An 18,513-nucleotide genomic window follows, 5' to 3' on the forward strand; every position below is an offset into this window, starting at 1 on the left:
TGTGACACTACTGACCAGGGCAAACAATTCGGGCCTTTAAAGCCCTTTCAAAATTGCTTGGTATGAACTGAATTTGAAACTGTGCCTGCCACCCTGCTGCTAATGGTCTCTTGTAATGACTCTGCCAACAATTGAAGCCATTACTCAGATGCCATGCAACAGAGTATTGGACTGAAAGCCTCACTATTACCCCACAATGCTTCCAAACACCTTTCAAAGAAAATCTCGGTGAGGCAATGGCTGAATTACTGTAAGTACAAACATTCAGACTGCCTGGAGAATTCTTCACTAACACATCAAAGAATACTATAGAAGCCCCAGATATTGTACATCATCTAACGTCACATGCTTGAAAAGTCTTTCTGGCTGATTCAAAAGAACATTCTATATAGCAACAACTTATTTTCTATGACTTACAGACCTGCAAACAAGTTTTTGGCTGATAAGATGCCATTCAAATACCTCTCTAACCAGTATATGATGATCCATATATACAGTATTGGGACACCACAGCAGAACACTCACTAGGGTATGATTTATAAAATCAGAAAACTATCTCTGTTGCTTCTTAATGTAATACTGTTGTGTTTGCTTTATGCCATCCATAATGGATATTACAGTGGCTAAGTAAATTCATTATACGTAAACTAAGATGAAAATCAATGCTAAATCTATGCACATCATGAAGTGAATGCCACAGGCAGGCACGGCAGAAACACCCTATCAGCTGCATTGTCATGTGGTATACTGTTCCTTGCCCCAACATTCACCAGCACAACCTGTGTTTCCAAGTAAACATTCAGTGACAACTCGACCTGGGCACCGTGTATGCTCAAACACTAATTATCACTGACATTTAGGGGATGATGTGGGTAGCAAATTGTGTGCTACATTTTACGTGTAGTGGAAACTCTTTGATTATTCACATTGTGTACAAACTTCAAACGAAATACACAGACGTTCTTCGCAGTTCACGATTATGTTGTGTCAAATAAATTGTGTTTTCACATGAAAAGCAAAGCATTCCTGAAAAGGAGAGATTTGTTGACATCTGATATGAAGTTATGCATTAAGAAATCTTTTCTGAAAGTATTTGTCTGGAGTGTAGCCCTGTGTGGAAAGGAAATATACACAATAAGCAGTTCACAAAGAAGAGGTCTGAAGCTTTTCAAATATGATGCTACAGAAGAATGCTGAAGATTAGATCGGTGGAGCAAGCAACGAATAAAGATGCAGTGAATCAAACTGGGCAAAAAGAAACTCGGCAAAAAGAAACTTCTGGCACAACTTCACTGACAGAAAGGATCAGTTAATAAAACACATCAAGAGGCACCAAGGGACTGTCAGTTTGATAACAGAAGGAAGTACAGAGAGGGGTAGGGGGAAGGAATTGCAAAGTGAGGCCCAGACTTGGCTAAACTAAGCAGATTCAGATGAGTTCAGGTTGTAGCAAGTACACAGATACGAAGAGGCTTGCACAGGCTTGTCTCATGTAGAGAGCTGCATCAAATTAGCCTTCGAACTTAAGACACAACCACAACTTACAGTTCAAAACTGAAAATACCACAACAACAATTCATACACACACATGGACACAGAGGGATTGCTTGGGGTCTTGAGACCTTTGCCTCCTGTCATTCCCTCAAACAGAACCCTCTCAATCTATGGTTTGTGTGGCCTCACCATGTCCCTTTTCCAGCCTTCCAGAACCGATCCCTCTTACCTTCCTGAAGAAAGAACATGCTAGGACACAATTTCCTACTTTGTTTCTATCTGTAGTACTAAACAAGGCACCTTCTGAAAATAAGTACTAGCTAACCATCTGTCTCCATGTTTTACCATATTTGTATACCAAACTAAATTTATAGGCCGTAAGACACCTTTTGTATTTTGTATGCAGCTTCGGAGCAACAACTGCAAATGCCTATCTTTGCAAACCAATACAATATTTTCATCACTATGGGTCAATCAAATAAATGTATGTCAATCAAAGTCTTTTTTTTTTTTTTGTGGATGATCAGCTGTTACCTACCACAAAATGTTTCAGATGTGCTACCTGCAAATGTGGCATGGTTATCAGCAGGATAGCAATAGCACAAGCATTACATCCAAAACAAGCCAAGTCCTGAGCAAAACAGTGGAGCAATTGCTTGACTGCTCGACCCAACAGCCATCTATTAGCTTTGAACCACACATAACGTATCTAAAGCCATTAGTTTTAGTGGTGATTATACCAAGATGCAATCTTGAACATCCTAAAATATTGAAATACCAATATCACTAAGTTACCAAAGCCTTGTTATAAAGATTTTTATTAGTTCCCAGTCTCAACAAAATTGACTTTCAATGTTTCCTCTTTCAAACTAAACTTCCATTAGAACATAATCTGCTATTCCTATCACTACATTCCACCTTGTCCCTCTGTTGCCAAGTACTGTCATTCTCCTTACAGCATGGCTGCCATTCATTCCAAAGTACTTCATGACTTAATGTATTATAATGTCACATCACAGATGCAGAGGAAAGTAAAAACTGAAAGTAGTACAAAGTACAAAACCATAGAATCATAAGCTAGAGAAATAGATAAATGGGATAAATTATGATGAATAACCAAAAAGGCAACATAGTACACTGAGGACATTGGAGTGGAAACAAATTCATTCATAAAAAATGAACAAATTTTTGGTGCAGAAGAACTGCAACAACTCTCTGCATAGTCCACATTGGCCTTAACAGATAATATGGATATCCACATAACCCAGTGACATTAATACATAACTATTTCCGACTTTGTGACAGTCAGTATGGCTGAGGCTCTCGAGGACTGCAGCATTTACTCATAACTATCTTCAGGTGGTTAAGTTGATAATTCTAGAGGGCCTCAGCAATAATCTACAACTGTCCACAGAATTGCAACAAACTATATAAAGCTACGCACTAATGTAATCATAAAAAACAAAGACTTACCGCTAGCTGAAATATCAGTCTACAGTGCCAGTACACACTATGCTGCGATAGCTCTATGGCTTTCCTAAGGATGGGTTTTGATAAATTTGATTGTTGTAATTGTTCATATAACTCTGCTAACACACTTGCAGCTTCAAATTTCACATCGTCAAAAGTATTAATCATCTGAGATAACAGCCACTGAAATAAAAAAGTTATTACTTCATTCTTGTTCACCAAACATGTCATGTAAATATATCAATAAAATAGCTATTAGAGAATAAAAACACTCGAAAAAGAGATTTAAGACACGCTGACTACACACAAGAAAAACAGCAGCACTTACAGATAATCCAAACTTTACATTTATTTTAAAGAATTCACTTCCCAGCATATGGAAAGTTATACCTCCTTGCTACGATAAAACATGCAAGAGAAGGCCACTGCCACTCTGGTTCCACACTGAGCTGTAGATTTCACCCATTACTGGGCCAATCATTACATTTTTGCAGTTGTAACAGCAATAAATTCTGGAAGCATCATCCACATATTGTTACTAAGTAGCACTCATATCAACAGATTTTTGATGATTATGTATCCAGCATCACTTTATAAGACTTACAATGTTGGTTCATGTCTGATCAAACACTTGCCTTGTATTGGTAATTTCAATGGCTTGTACACACCATTTTCCAACTGTAACCGTGGACTTTCAACACCTTCAATATTCATTTCAATCAGCAGATTTTCTTTTTAATTTAAACTCACCTTCATCCATACTCTGCATTAATACAAAAGAATGGAAACAATATGACAGAACTGACCAGCAATTTAAACTCCTCCGAGGAACAAGACTTCACTCTTTCATGAATACACAATCATTGACATCCTAACTCGGTAGACTATTCATAGAGAAAACCAAACAATTTTCTTCCAAAGGTACATCACTGTCAATCAGTACAACATGTACTAAGTTAGTTACCAACTGATATACATTTTACATCACAATAATAGCAAACTACAACAACCTTAGTCATTCTAAACGGAGAAAAACATTCAATAAGGAAGGATAACAGGTACCATTCATCAGACAGATGACATTTATTTTGAAAAATAATTACAAAAAGATACACATTCAGTACTGTGTATAATGTCAACTATTGTTGTATGAGTAGTTATCTGTTATCCCTTCACATTTCATGCTCCATCAATACTCGACATTTTCATTAAATTCAGCCAACAAATACCAAATTTTTTGTCATCTGATTGACTTTTATGTTATTTATATTAAAAACAGAGACTGTTGAAACAAACTGCTGCACATCATACTAGTAAAAATTAGCTACAAAACACATTTTCACAGCACAACTCACTCTTCTTGAAGAAACATCAATATCCTTTTTCTTAATAGTGCACAACTCGCTTCCTACTTCTATGTGGAAATGGAGAGATTAGTTGCCTCTAACAATGCATGCCCAATGTGGTATTAATGTAGGTAATGGATCAAAACGGATAGTAAATACAAAGTATGTTAATTGATAACATCTGGTTTCCATCTTCTATGCCCACAGTCTATTGAGAACAGTTTCTGACAGCTAATAACATAACCCACAAAATAACTGTAGTACATGATACAAAAACATAATTCAAGTGAAAGAAATCAGCAACTGACATGACAGTAGCACAAATCATTTCTGTTGCTAATCAATAATTGTAATCTAAGTGTTTCGGCCTAGTGGTGCATATTGGCAGTCTTTGCTAGAGAGCAGTGCAGATATATAAATAGCATCTGTGAAACTGTGTACTTCCACATAATAAAATAGGACTAAGAAGATAAACTGCAATGTGTTCATTCAAATGTAAAACTTTTTGGGGTTCATAAAAAAACTTCGTAGACTGCCTCACAAAAATATATAACCAGTAGGCTATTTATTACAGTGGAGTTCACTCATTAGGCAATCACATGAAAATATTAATTTCTCAATGACATACCACAAAAATTGATGTTTGCTAATTATACACACTACTCAAGCAATGCTATTTAATTCACGCCAAATGAAATGCATTTATCTATTTCCCGGCTCCAATGTGTGAAATAACAATGTCAGCCACCGTTCAGTCACATCCTCGAATGACAAAACACACAAAAAGTAAAAAGTTAGTCCAAAAGCAATACTTTCAACTTTCTCTAATAATTCTACAGGCATCATCTACAGTCAGATAATTCTTCCTACAGATAAGATATTTTTTTTTATAATCTCTACTGTGGTAATTGTTAGATCTCTGGAGGCCTTGTGATACTGATTAAAGTAGCTATTCCACAACTCAAAAGATAAGTTAAGCAATACAATGTCCCCCGCCTGCAAAGGAAAAGGAACCATGATAGTAAAAGAAAAAAGAAGGTAACTTCAAGGTCTTGCTTATATGGAAGATTATCAACTAATTCTGCCCATGCACCATTTGCAAATGAAAAATGGGTGGGGCAGGGGGGGAGGGAGTGTTTTGGTGATGCCTGAAATACTCTGCAATGTAGCATGTTATTTGTAAGGTATAGGGCCAGATACAAAGTCAGACGGGACAGGAGCTTACTGTAAACATATTACAGTCACAAATTTTACTAATGACCAACTGTTTGGTGCACTTGCTATTTCTCAGCGTCAAACACTGCAGTTGCTATTTGTGTTAAACCAAAAACCCCATACTATTAAACAGTATCCAAGTATGAAAAAAATCTTGTCACCTCAGCAAAATATAGTTTTAAGAAATACCCAAAAAGCTTGCTGAATACCTCAGTTCTAAATCGAAAAGGAGATATGTATGCAGCACATACCACTGCACAACTTAACAATATACTGCTTTCTATTTACTGCAGCAATTTCTGAACATTCAGATAACACTGACAACACAATTTACAGAACTTGTGAATATCCTGTCATACATAAGAATTACTGCTAAATATCACATGTTCTTTATAGAATCATTTATGACTGCTGCAATTAGCTGTCTGTTGTTTATGTTACTAGTACCATGGAAAATTTTGTTCGGTTTCATATCCACTCTACGGTCGCGAATAGTAGCAAAATAACACTGGAGAAAGATAGACTACATTAACATAATATTAACTGCATAATAGCTGTTTCAACGTTAAAGGTCTACTGCAGATCTGTATTTATTTAGCACTAAGGACCTATGACTTTTGTTACTAATTAGAATTACACAATTATGAAATAAATACAGTGTTTACAAGACCCTCATAATAAGACTGTTTACAAGGTAACAAGTTTCGAATTTGTCATTACTATCGCCACGTAACAAAACTTAAGTGAGTAAAAATACGGCTATGTTACACGTTGTCAGTGAAAATCACGAGTTCAAAGAAGAATATTACATAAACACACACTGGTTCGAATTAAATTTCCATGACATTTTGTGGATATATACAACAAACATATAAGTATATGCTTTAATTCGGAAAGTAATCTTCACAAATATGTCACTCCCAAGAGTTATCATTACTGTTACAACTGCAATGGCAATCAGTACAGTTGATTACAAACGCTACAGGCAAACGTGAAATCCCGCTGGCAGTCTAGCACATGTTACACATATATCTATAACATTATATTACAATTAACTTCTAACACACAATGACAGTTAACATACAATACAAATGTTATATAACCATACATGTGGCGTGTATAACTGGAAAATTTACGGAATCAACCGCCTTTTACCGCTTTGTTTACATCCACCAGCACGAGCCTTATCGCTTGCCTATCTCACAAGACACACGTATTCTCACTGATTAACTGCTTGAAGACACAACCAACGATGGAAAAATGCACAAACCACAAAACATTCTTCTCTTCTTACACAATAATTCCCTTACCGCTTGTTCTAAATGAGTTCTCGCTAAATCAATGTTCTTAGTATGTGTCAGTAAAATATTTCCTAATTGAAGGTGAGTCCGCGCTTCAACTCTTGGAGGTGGTTTAAAATTAAACACAGCTTGCAAACACTGAATGCATAACTTAATGTTAGGAGGACTAGAAGTTCTGAAATTTTCCGCTAATCCCAACAACGATAAGTACCAAGCGTCTTGTGAAGACGCCATATCGGCGTTTCTGACGTTTTCGGTATTTTCGTTCTATCGACTAAATTATCGATTCTCTCGAAATTTGAATTTAACGTGAATTTGACGTTAACCTGTCGATTGCTATCAACTCAAAGAATTCTGAGTCAAAGAGTATATCTTGATTCTTTTGTAAATTTCAAAACCAATATTACATTTAGACTTCAGGGAACTTTTTTACTTAGGGAATGTACAACCCTTTTGTTGTAAAAAAGACAAAATGTTTAACAGCTCGGTGTAAAATGTTTTTTCGTGGAATTTTCGAAATAACGTAGAATATTATAAAAACTCATTGTAATACGCCTTCATTACTGAATACCTATGCTGAATACCAATCATCATTATCACGGAGGTAAAACTAAGGGGTCATGGCACTCTAGACTTACTCTGTACGCACAGATAGACATTGATGTCTGTGGCTGTACATTGCAGCCATGTTCGGTGCCCCAGAACATTACCAGACTATTGTTTCATCAAGATTGTTTACGACTGCTGTTTGCTCGTAATTTCAGTCATGTGCACGCGGCAGTTGTTTTAAATAGTAGGGTTGTGTCTGAACACTATTCGAACTCTTCGAACAGTTAACGCCAAAGGTCGAAAAATCTCGGATTCTGTTCTATCTTTTGATCGGCCTGAGATCTAGGGACTTTTGTTGGTACTATCACAACGACCTGTCTATGGATTTTTATAATGATAATAAGAATTGTAAAACACGGTCTGAAATATCTTCTACGGTGCAGGTCAAGCGTAAAAACGGCAACTAATAAATAAGTAAATAAATAAAAGTTTGGAATCACGGTTCTGTCGAATTATCAAAGCTTAGTTTGTCCCGCGATCTAGTCGACGTCTTACGGTGCTACCTCCAAGGCGTATCTTGTCCCTGTAATACATTCTCGCGATAAAAAATTGATCTTTGGGACGTACTTCGTAAAGCATTGTCGTCTCCAGCCCCGTATTTAGTTAATGTTACGCCCATGGGCCCAATAACTTTTTTCGACCCCCCCCCCTCCAACAGCAACCATAGTTAATTTTGAAAAACATTTAGCAATAAATTTATTATTATGCTATTTAAAATAAATATATATATTCTTTAAGTTATATATATATTTTCTACTGCTAATACAGCCAAATGCTTCAAACTATGCTGAGTCTGAGAAGCATCTAAAGCCCGGTCCACACGCAACGATCTGTCTGCGCAGACATCGGTGCAGATGTTTGTACATGCAAAAGATCGCTGCAAATGTGGTGTGTTCACACGACACAAACCCCAATCTACTACTCGCCCGCCATCTGTCGGTGTAGAAAAGAAATATCAGTGGCAAGCGACTACGCTCCCCGTAAACGTCAAACATTTAATTCAGTTATTTTGAAATATAGAAATGGAGGAAGTTCTGTTGTGGTCTGTGTTCGCAACTTGTGTTGCAAAAAACATTCAGACCAACCGCAGGAAACAGAGAAAGCGGGCAAAATGGTGTAGACAGTGGCTGCTAAAGCGAAAGCAGTTTTCTCACGTAAATTTACTGAGAGAGTTGCAGGACGAACCTAACGACTGGCGAAATTATTTGCGGATAGATGTCGAAACTTATAATTATCTCTTAAAGCTTGTAACCCTTCATATTATGAGGAAAAATACTTGTATGAGAAGGGCAATTTCTCCTCATGAACGGCTGGCGGTAATATTGACACTCCAATTTCATCTTCAATTGTACTCCTGCTTGGTCTTGGTGTTTCTTGATCACTAAGAAAGCCAAGCAGATCAAAATACCATAACGTTGGCTGGTATACTTGATCTACTCCTACGCCATATCTAGATTTCTGAACTTTGGATAACTCAATTAGAGCATTGTATGCTGCAATCTTTTTGTCTCGGTCACTATATTCTTTACTTTTAATCTTCCGCAAACATGGGTGGTTTCTACAAATTCAATGAATTCACTTACAAACTCTCGAGAACACTGACGAGTATCAGCCAATTTAATGCCCTGTGCGCACAAATACAAACACTAGACTGAGCAAACAGCTGTTTCGCGACAGATTTGCGGCGATCTCCTGTCCACACGCTCCAACTTGTCTGCGCAGATGTGGTTTGAACCCACAGATTTGAGAGGTTTCGCTCAAACCTCCAACTCCAACTTCCAGGTTTGCACACACCTCAGGTTGGTGCAAATCTTCTGTCCACACGCAACGATCTGTCTGCGCAGATGTGATGTGTGCAGACATTTGCGCAGACAGATCGTAACGTGTGGACGGGCCTTAAGTAGTTCTTAACCCTTCCGAGAACTGAGAAGGATCGTTCAGCAGAGCAGTTCGTTCTGATGTGGTCAAATAAATTTGCAGAACGATTCTGATGTTTGGATAAATATCGAAGAGATATTTCTCAAATGGCTCTGAACAGTATTGGACTTAACGTCATCAGTCCCCTAGAACTTAGAACTACTTAAACCTAACTAACCTGAGGACATCCACACAACCATGCCCAAGGCAGGATTCGAACCTGCGACTGTAGTGGTCGCGTGGTTCCAGACTGTAGCGTCTAGAACCGCTAGACCACCCAAGCCAGCTAGATATTTCTCTCTTAGCATTTTATTTAAGACTGGTAAAGAAGGACCATTCCCATATCCATAACTCAGAATGAAGCTTTAGAAATGGACATATTCCATTCCAAAAGAATCCTCTGTATCCCCTGAATAAATATGTTGCAGCTATTTTGCAGCATTATAGACTATATCAGGGTCCATTTCCATCAAACTAGATATGAAAGAGAACTTTTCAGAAAACTCTTTGTAGACCCCAAGACGATTATGGAGCTCTGCAGATAGTCTGTTCAGTATAATTTAATAATTAGTCTTCAGCATGTCACCTTCAGATTTGCAGAATTCATTTTCTGACTCAGAGTCTGAGTCATCAAAGAACTTCTTTCGTTTCTCCACACATTATTCTTGAGTTTCATTGATTTCCAGAAGATGTTGCGTTGTCTCGAGTTTTCTCTCTGCCATTTTCTCGTACACTTCAAAAAACTTAGTCATCTCATCTATGAAAGTCAGAAGTGAAGTATTAAGTTTCACTACTGCTGATATGACAACTTCTTCTGACTGTTGTGCTGTACTCACTGCACTTAAACATTCCAAAATACTCCCCCATATTGTAGCTATGAATGCAATATTTTTAGAGCTAAGCTGTTGCAATATCCCTGTTGCTTCTGATCAAGTAATAGCTTTCTCGCTTTTCTCTTCAGAAATGCATATAAGAGCTTTATTTACTGCATACAAAATATAATTGAAGCTTTTGCAGGCATCTTCTCGAGCTGATCATCTTGTAATACTGAGAGACTTTAAACTCAAATTACCAGCTTCTAAATTGTATCTTCTCTAGCTGATCATCTTGTAATACAGAGAGACTTTAAACTCCAATTACCAGCTTCTAAATTGTATTGCAGAATTTTCAAGCGTTGTGTAGATGCTGGAAATAATTGTAAATCGTTTGTAGCAAGTCAAAAAATGTTGTAGCAATTTTACAGCATGTGGTTGCCTTTGATGCTACCAGATTCAGGGAATGAGTGGAGCAGGGGCTGAAAAATGCCAAGGGAATCAATGACTTGATTTGGGCACGTAGGCCAGTGTAGATCCCTGCCATATCTGCAGCATTATCTTAGCTTTGGCAACGGCAATTGCTTATATCTAGTCCATGGAAGTTCAGGAACATAAGCACAAGATCTGCCGATTCTTTCCCAGTAGATTAGATTAGATTAGATTAGATTTACTTTCATTCCAATTCATCCATAGAGAGGAGGTCCTCCAGGATGTAGAACATGTCAGGAAAACAATAACACATGACAAATATTTACAACTGAAACAAGTAAGTTAATATACCTTCCACAGGTCTCAAGTGGAATGGTGGTCTTTTTTTAAATGAATACTATATGAAAGAATCATTTTACAAACATTTATGCACTGAATTTAAAATATTTTTTTTATTTATATGGTAATAAACATGTAATAGAACTACTACAATACTTATTTACAATGAACACATTACTGCACTGAAATGGTGTGGAAGTTAGATTGTATATATATATATATATATATATATATATATATATATATATATATATATATATGTGTGTGTGTGTGTGTGTGTGTGTGTGTGTGTGTGTGTGTGTGTGTGTGTGTGTGTGTGTCAGTTGGTTCTACTGAGAAATTCATCAATGGACTAGAAGGAGTTGGCCACCAATAAATCCTTTAGGCATCTCTGAATGTGAATTTCATTGGTTGTTAAGCTTTTTATGGCTGCTGGCAAGTTGTTGAAAATGTGTATTCCTGAATAATGCGCACCTTTTTATACAAAAGTAAGTGACTTTAAATCCTTCTATATATGGTATTTGTTGGTGAACTGAAGAACAAAAAGAATGGAATTCTCCTTCCTGATAATATATGAGCAATTATTGTAGGTCCATCCAATTGAGGCAAGACTAACGTCCTCATGACGCTGCTAACACATGTAGATGGAGTCTGATTTGAACATGTTTGTGTATTCTCACAAACACTGTTTCAGCCCAAGTTTCAGCTATTACAGGAGACACTGCACAATGTAGATGGTGTTACATACACAACATTCAGTGAAAGTGGTGATATTGCCCACCTGAAAAAGCAAAACCAAACATTGTCTTCATATTTGACGATGTAGCTGTCGAAAACCAAGACCAAATTCGAAAATATTTCTGTTTCGGTTGTCATATGGATGCTGATGTATTTTATATAAGCCAGACATATACCAGAATCCCGAAACAGTTTCTTAGGGATACTGCAAACCTCATTATAGCCTTTAAATAAGACAATCTGAATTTAAAACACATTTATCAGGCACATGTAGGAACTGATATGTACTAATTGCTGTAATCATTCACAGCATGGGTTTATAATTGTTGATAAAACAAGAAGAATGAATGATAGTAGGTACAGACGAAACTTTCAAGAGTTTCCGTATATATAGACTGGTAAGAGAGAGTAGTACACGATGCACGTTAGTATACGATGCACTATGGGCAAAATCGCGCACATGTCCAGCTCTCAACCCGAGAGAATGGGTGTACACAGACAAATATCCGCCTGTACGTGGATGCGAAACGTCAGGCTATTGTGCATAAAATTGGAGGTATGTGCAGGGAACTAGAGACGTGTTACTAGATTCTTCTGAGACAGGTGAATCCGCTAAATGAGTTAGTTGATGAAATCGGTAAGAAAATAACCGACTTAACTGAAAAAGTCGAAGCTATTGAGGGGAAAATAGATGTAGAGGTCCTTGTTGTTGAGAAGGGGGAGCAGGCACATAATAAGAGGAAGAAGAAGAGCGGATATACAGGGTGGTCCATTGATAGTGACCGGACCCAATATTTCACGAAATAAGCGACAAACGAAAAAACTACAAAGAAAGGAACGGGGAAAACCAGATGGCGGTATGGTTGGCCCACTAGATGGCGCTGCCATAGATCAAACGGATATGAACTGCGTTTTTGCAAATAGGAACCCCCATTTTTATTACATATTCCTGTAGTACGCAAAGAAATATGAATGTTTTAGTTGGACCACTTTCTTCGCTTTGTGATAGATGGCGCTGTAATAGTCACAAACGTATAAGTACGTGGTGTCACGTAAAATTCCGCCAATGCGGACGGTATTTGCTTCATCATACATCACCCGTGTTAAAATGGACCGTTTACCAATCACGGAAAAGGTCGATATCATGTTGATGTATGGCTATTGTGATCAAAATGCCCAACGGGCGTGTGCTATGTATGCTGCTCGGTATCCTGAATGACATCACTCAAGTGCCCGGACCATTCGCCGGATAGTTAGATTATTTAAGGAAACAGGGAATGTTCAGCCACATGTGAAACGTCAACCACGACCTGCAACAAATAATGATGCCCAAGTAGGTGTTTAGCTGCTGTCGCTGCTAAGCCGCACATCAGTAGCAGACAAATTGCGCTAGAATCCGGAAACTCAAAAACGTCGGTGTTGAGATTGCTACATCAACATCGATTGCACCCGTAGAATATTTCTATGCACCAGGAACTGCATGGTGACGACTTTGAACGTCGTGTACAGTTCTGCCACTGGGCACAAGAGAAATTAGGGATGATGACAGATATTTTGCATGCATTCTATTTAGCGACGAAGCATCATTCACCAACAGCGATAACATAAACCGGCATAGTATGCACTATTGGGCAACGGAAAATCCACCATGGCTGTGACAAGTGGAATATCAGCGACCTTGACGGGTTAATGTATGGTGCGGCACTATGGGAGGAAGGATTATTGGCCCTCATTTTATCGATGGCAATCTAAATGTTGCAATGCTTGTTGATTTCCTACGTAATGTTCTACCGATGTTACTACAAGATGTTTCACTGCATGACAGAATGGCGATGTACTTCCAACATGATGGATGTCTGGCACATAGCTCGCGTGCGGTTGAAGTGGTATTGAATAGCATATTTCATGACAGGTGGATTGGTTGTCAAAGCACCATATCATGGCCCGCACGTTCACCGGATCTGACATCCCCGGATTTCTTTCTGTGGAGAAAGTTGAAGGATATTTGCTATCGTGATCCACCGACAACGCCTGACAACATGCGTCATCATATTGTCAATGCATGTGCGAACTTTACGGAAGGCGAACTACTCGCTTTTGAGAGGAACGTCGTTACAAGTATTGCCAAATGCATTGAGGTTGACGAGCATCATTTTGAGCATTTATTGCATTAATGTGGTATTTACAGGTAATCACGCTGTAACAGCATGCATTCTCAGAAATTATAAGTTCACAATGGTACATGCATCACATTGGAACAACCGAAATAAAATGTTCAAACATACCTACGTTCTGTATTTTAATTTAAAAAACCTACCTGTTACCAACTGTTCATCTAACATTGTGAGCCATATGTTTGTGACTATTACAGCACCATCTATCACAAAGCGAAAAAAGTGGTCCAGCTAAAACATTCATATTTTTATTTATGTACTACATGAATATGTAATAAAAAATGGGGGTTCCTATTAAAAAAAAGAACCAGTTGATATCCGCTTGACCTATGGCAGCGCCATCTAGCGGGCCAACCGTAGCGCCATCTGGTTTCCCCCTTCGAGCTAGACAAGTTTCGTTTTTTCGTTTGTCGCTTATTTCGTGAGATATTTGGCCCGGTCACAATCAATGGACCACCCTGTATAAAGTCTCATGCTGTGGAGATTTCTGATTAGTACAAACACAGACGTCAGCAAAGCAGAAAGTGATTCAACTGCGGAAAGTGGTTTGAGAGAAATTACGGTTGCTAAGGCTAGGGCAAATGGATCGATAGCAGACACTTAAGCTGGTTACTGAATCTCTTAGGCAGCTTTCAGGAAAAACGAAAACACACGATAACGATGGTGTTGTGATTGACGAATTCATTATCTGTCACGCCCCTGGTCAGATAGATAGAAAATTCTGCGTTAGCAGATGAAGACTGTACATTTTGGGTATGCATCCTGTAACTGTAACTGATGACACAATACAGATTGGTGATAGGCGGTTTGAGAGAACACCTCGCTTAATGAATCTTATTTTCCTAAGACCTACCAAAAACCTATAAATTATTGAGTTGATGATAGGGAAAGCTACCGTGAAATACTGCACTTGACTGATGTACGTAAGATCACAAAATACCTGAGCAACAAGAAATATAAAACCATTATAAAACCAACACTTGATGGTGAAAACAACAATAACAGCATCAGCAGCAGTGATGGTATTGACATTGAGCATAAAGCAGTGTACAATCGAATCCCACAGTATATATATTATGAAGACCCCAACAAGCTAATAGATCGACTACGGCTGCTCATGGCATCAGGTGCTGCAGGTAATACAGCTCATTCGAATGAGGCTGTTTCAATAATCTCCGAGCTTAGAGAGAGAGGTATCACTGGATAAGTATGGAGACAGTAGTTCAAGAACTGCACAAACCAGCACGCAACACATAGTCTCATAGGCATGTTGCAATTAAAGCTTCAGATGACCTATGGCAGGCTGATCTTGTAGATATGAGGGAATATTCACATGAGAATAATGGATTCAAATATATTTTAATAGTTATTGATACATACTCCAAATTTGCTTGGGCATCACCTATTAAAACAAAAATGGGTAGAAATGTCACGGATGTGTTTGAGCATTTGCTACAAACAGGGACGAATCGATGCCCAGACAACCTCCAAACCAATCACGGTGGAGAGTTTTACAATAGGTATTTCTAGACCGTGTTGCAGCGGTACAGAATATATCACTACTCCACATTTAATCACGTGAAGGCATGTATCGTGGAGGGTCTGAACAGAACAATAAAAGGTCGAATGATGATGAGTATTAACCTTCATGGCTCGTACAAATAGTCAGATATCCTCCCAGAAATATTTACTCGGTATAACTGAACCAAACAAAACACAATAAAAACGAGACGTCGGGGAAATAGAGCACCAGTCAAATGACTTGGTTTTTCTGCAGCACAAAACAGTTGGATTGACACTAACGATTTCCTTTATAATGGGGGGTGGGGGCACAGTCCACAACCACAGCAGTAGCGTAACATGCATGTGAGGAGACGCACTAGAGGAGATGGTGGTATTCTGGACAAACTGCCCATGGAATTACACATCCCTGACTATAACTACTGTGGACCTGGGAAAAAAGCTTCAGAAACGCTTAGCACGAAGCGATAACGTGCTTCATCTGCTCGATGAAGCATTTATGGAATATGACATTGCATACGCTGCAAATAAAGATCGCTCAACTCAGCACATTGCAGATAGGGTTTTAGCTAATAAGGCTAAGGTGATACGTCGAAGAAAGGATATTGGTATAGGTCAATGCATCGGAGCATTTGCAGTTGATAAAACCATGTGATGAATAATTAAGCTGGGTTTAGGAGTGATGAATTTGAAGCGAGTTATGAATGCTGCACGCTGTGCACTAAACAAGAAGAAGGATGAGGGTGGGAAGCAGAGCTGTTTGAAGAACTGTATCTTGACAGGCAGCTAAAAACGCACTGAAGCAGAAAGGTGCGGGAAAAAGAAGAAGAGGATCAGTTAAAGCACTCGAGTTCTACCTATACCCAAGACGTCCAGTGGTTTTCTTCCATTCCTCATCAAAGCCCTCTCCGCCCTCGCGGTGGCAGGGTCCCTCGCTGGCCGTGCTGCAGCTATTGCTATAACGGTGAAGAGCACGCAAAACTCCCAAGCGCAGTTAGAAGGGGCAAGAAGACATAACGGCACGATGGAAGCCGCAGCCATCGGAAAAGGACCATACTTCAAAGCGCACAGGAAAGGGCTTGGGCTATTCATAAATAAAAACAGTCCATTAGCGGTCCTACCAGATCGACCACTTACAAATACTGAGCTTCTTAAGTTTGTTAGAAACAGATTCAACATTCCAAAATTCTGTGGTGTGTTTATGCAGGGTACATTACCGAACACTATGTAGAAAACTGGTGAATGTGGTATTGTGAATTTAGACATTGCTGGAGGGCCCAGCACCCACTGGGTGTCATATGGTATGAAAAATTCTGATGCCGTCTACTATTTCGACTCATCTGATGACCTGCAACCGCCAGAAGAATTACAACGATACTTCACTCACAGAAGACGTGTGTTCTACAATTTTCGGCATCTGTGCGTCATGGTTCTCTTGAGGTTTACAAAGAAGAAGATGCAGACTATATAAGGAGGAGCTTTAAACGTTCATTCACCAGTTGAGGTTCAGACGCAATGTTGTACACTTTGACGTTAAAAGAACGATCATCTATAATGTGTGCAAATTACTTCCCGCCATTTGATTTGAGTGTTGGTGAATAGAGTATTGCATTTATTGGACTGGAGATGTACACCAGCATCCCAAATATCACCGAGGCTAACAACAAATTGCAGCTGGACATTAATGGTGAAAAAGACATTGTGGAAATTGAACCGGTTGCATATGATATCGACGATTTAAGCGAAGTCTTAAAACAATCTAGATAAGGTATTGAGCTACCTGCAAACATCAATACACTTAAATCTGAAATAAGAACTATAAATGCAACGATTGTCTTCAACCAGAAAATTTCAACAGGGCGCCTTCTGGGTTTCACAAAAGGACAGGTTTTAAAGAAGAATCCGAGTAAATTTTACATGTCAGACCAGACTGTGGACATACTGCGCGTCAGCACAATCCGAATAGATTGTAACACTGCAACGAACTCCTATCTCAACGACAGTCTGATTCATACTATTTACGGATTCTTCCTCTCAGTTGCAATGGGGTATAAGATTGTTGAGACCCCTGCCAATGCAATATACTATCCAGTGACAGCTCAAGCATTGGACTATTTGGAGCTGCATATTGTGGACCAGAATAATCAACTTGTTGAGTTTCGCGATGAGGAAATCGTTGTTCAATTACACCTAAGGCAGGATGGGCATACAGTATAAAACCAGTGTACACAATCCACTGAACTGCAAAGTGATAACACATGTGAACTATGAGTTTCTTAAATCAGTGGGCTTGAAACCTCACAATGGCGTCCTCACTCAGTAAAACTAGTCCAGTAGAGTATGATGAGAGAATTATACATCAGGAATACTTCTCACATAAACCTTATGGTTCAACCACATTTAAGAAGAAAGATGAAATTAGAATTGTCATTCAGCACCAAGACGCACTGATGCTTCCACGCAAGAGTTTCATATATCTAGAGGGGTCATTCAAGAAAACCAACAGCAGTGATACAGTGGGCTCCAAGCTTACACGCAACGCTTTAGCATTCCTGTTCCAAGAGATACGCTATGAACTCAATAGGTATGAGATCGACCATACATGCAATGTTGGCATAAGATCACCTCTTAAAACATACGTCTCTGCATCACTCATGGATCTGCATAGTTTAGAAAATGCAGGATGGAACATAGACGATCCAGAGGATAGAAGAGTTGCAGAGTACAAGCGGTTTGCTGCATGCATACCTCTAAAATTTGCTTATGAGCTACGATAATGACTGAAGCAGAAGAAATGGATTAAAATCTGTGCTGCAGCCAGGACTCGAACCAAATACTTAAAAACTAGTCTCACTTGATTGGCTAGTGGCAGGTGAAAAACTTAAAAACTCTTCTATTTATAAAACGCACACACACACATATATATATATATATATATATATATATATATATATATATATATATATATATATATATGCTCCATGTGCGATATATATATATACTGACTACACATACATTGCATGTGAAGAAATAAATCAATATACAAGTATTTTTTCCTATTTATGTTATTTAATATTTTTTGTTTATACTTTTTTAATTTCTATTCTTTCACACACTAGTGTGCATATGTATACACTTTTTTCTT

General features: G+C 38.4%; 1 protein-coding gene across 2 annotated transcripts in view; it reads right to left on the minus strand.

The window, feature by feature from the left end:
• LOC126262837 (MAU2 chromatid cohesion factor homolog) overlaps window positions 1-7,061 on the minus strand; it is a 199,358-nt gene extending 192,297 nt beyond the window's left edge. For both annotated transcript variants that reach the window (XR_007546764.1, XM_049959694.1), the window contains exons 1-2: window positions 6,836-7,061; window positions 2,968-3,147 (exon numbers count right to left, since the gene is read on the minus strand). Coding sequence is in view for 1 of the 2 variants with exons in the window: in XM_049959694.1 (XP_049815651.1) it covers window positions 2,968-3,147; window positions 6,836-7,060 (405 nt within the window). In the remaining variant the exon portion in view is untranslated. The remainder of the gene's footprint in view (window positions 1-2,967; window positions 3,148-6,835) is intronic.
• Window positions 7,062-18,513: the final 11,452 nt, after the last annotated feature.

The sequence above is a fragment of the Schistocerca nitens genome, chromosome 6 (assembly GCF_023898315.1).
Source record: "Schistocerca nitens isolate TAMUIC-IGC-003100 chromosome 6, iqSchNite1.1, whole genome shotgun sequence".
In the NCBI taxonomy this organism is placed as follows: Eukaryota; Metazoa; Arthropoda; class Insecta; order Orthoptera; family Acrididae; genus Schistocerca; species Schistocerca nitens.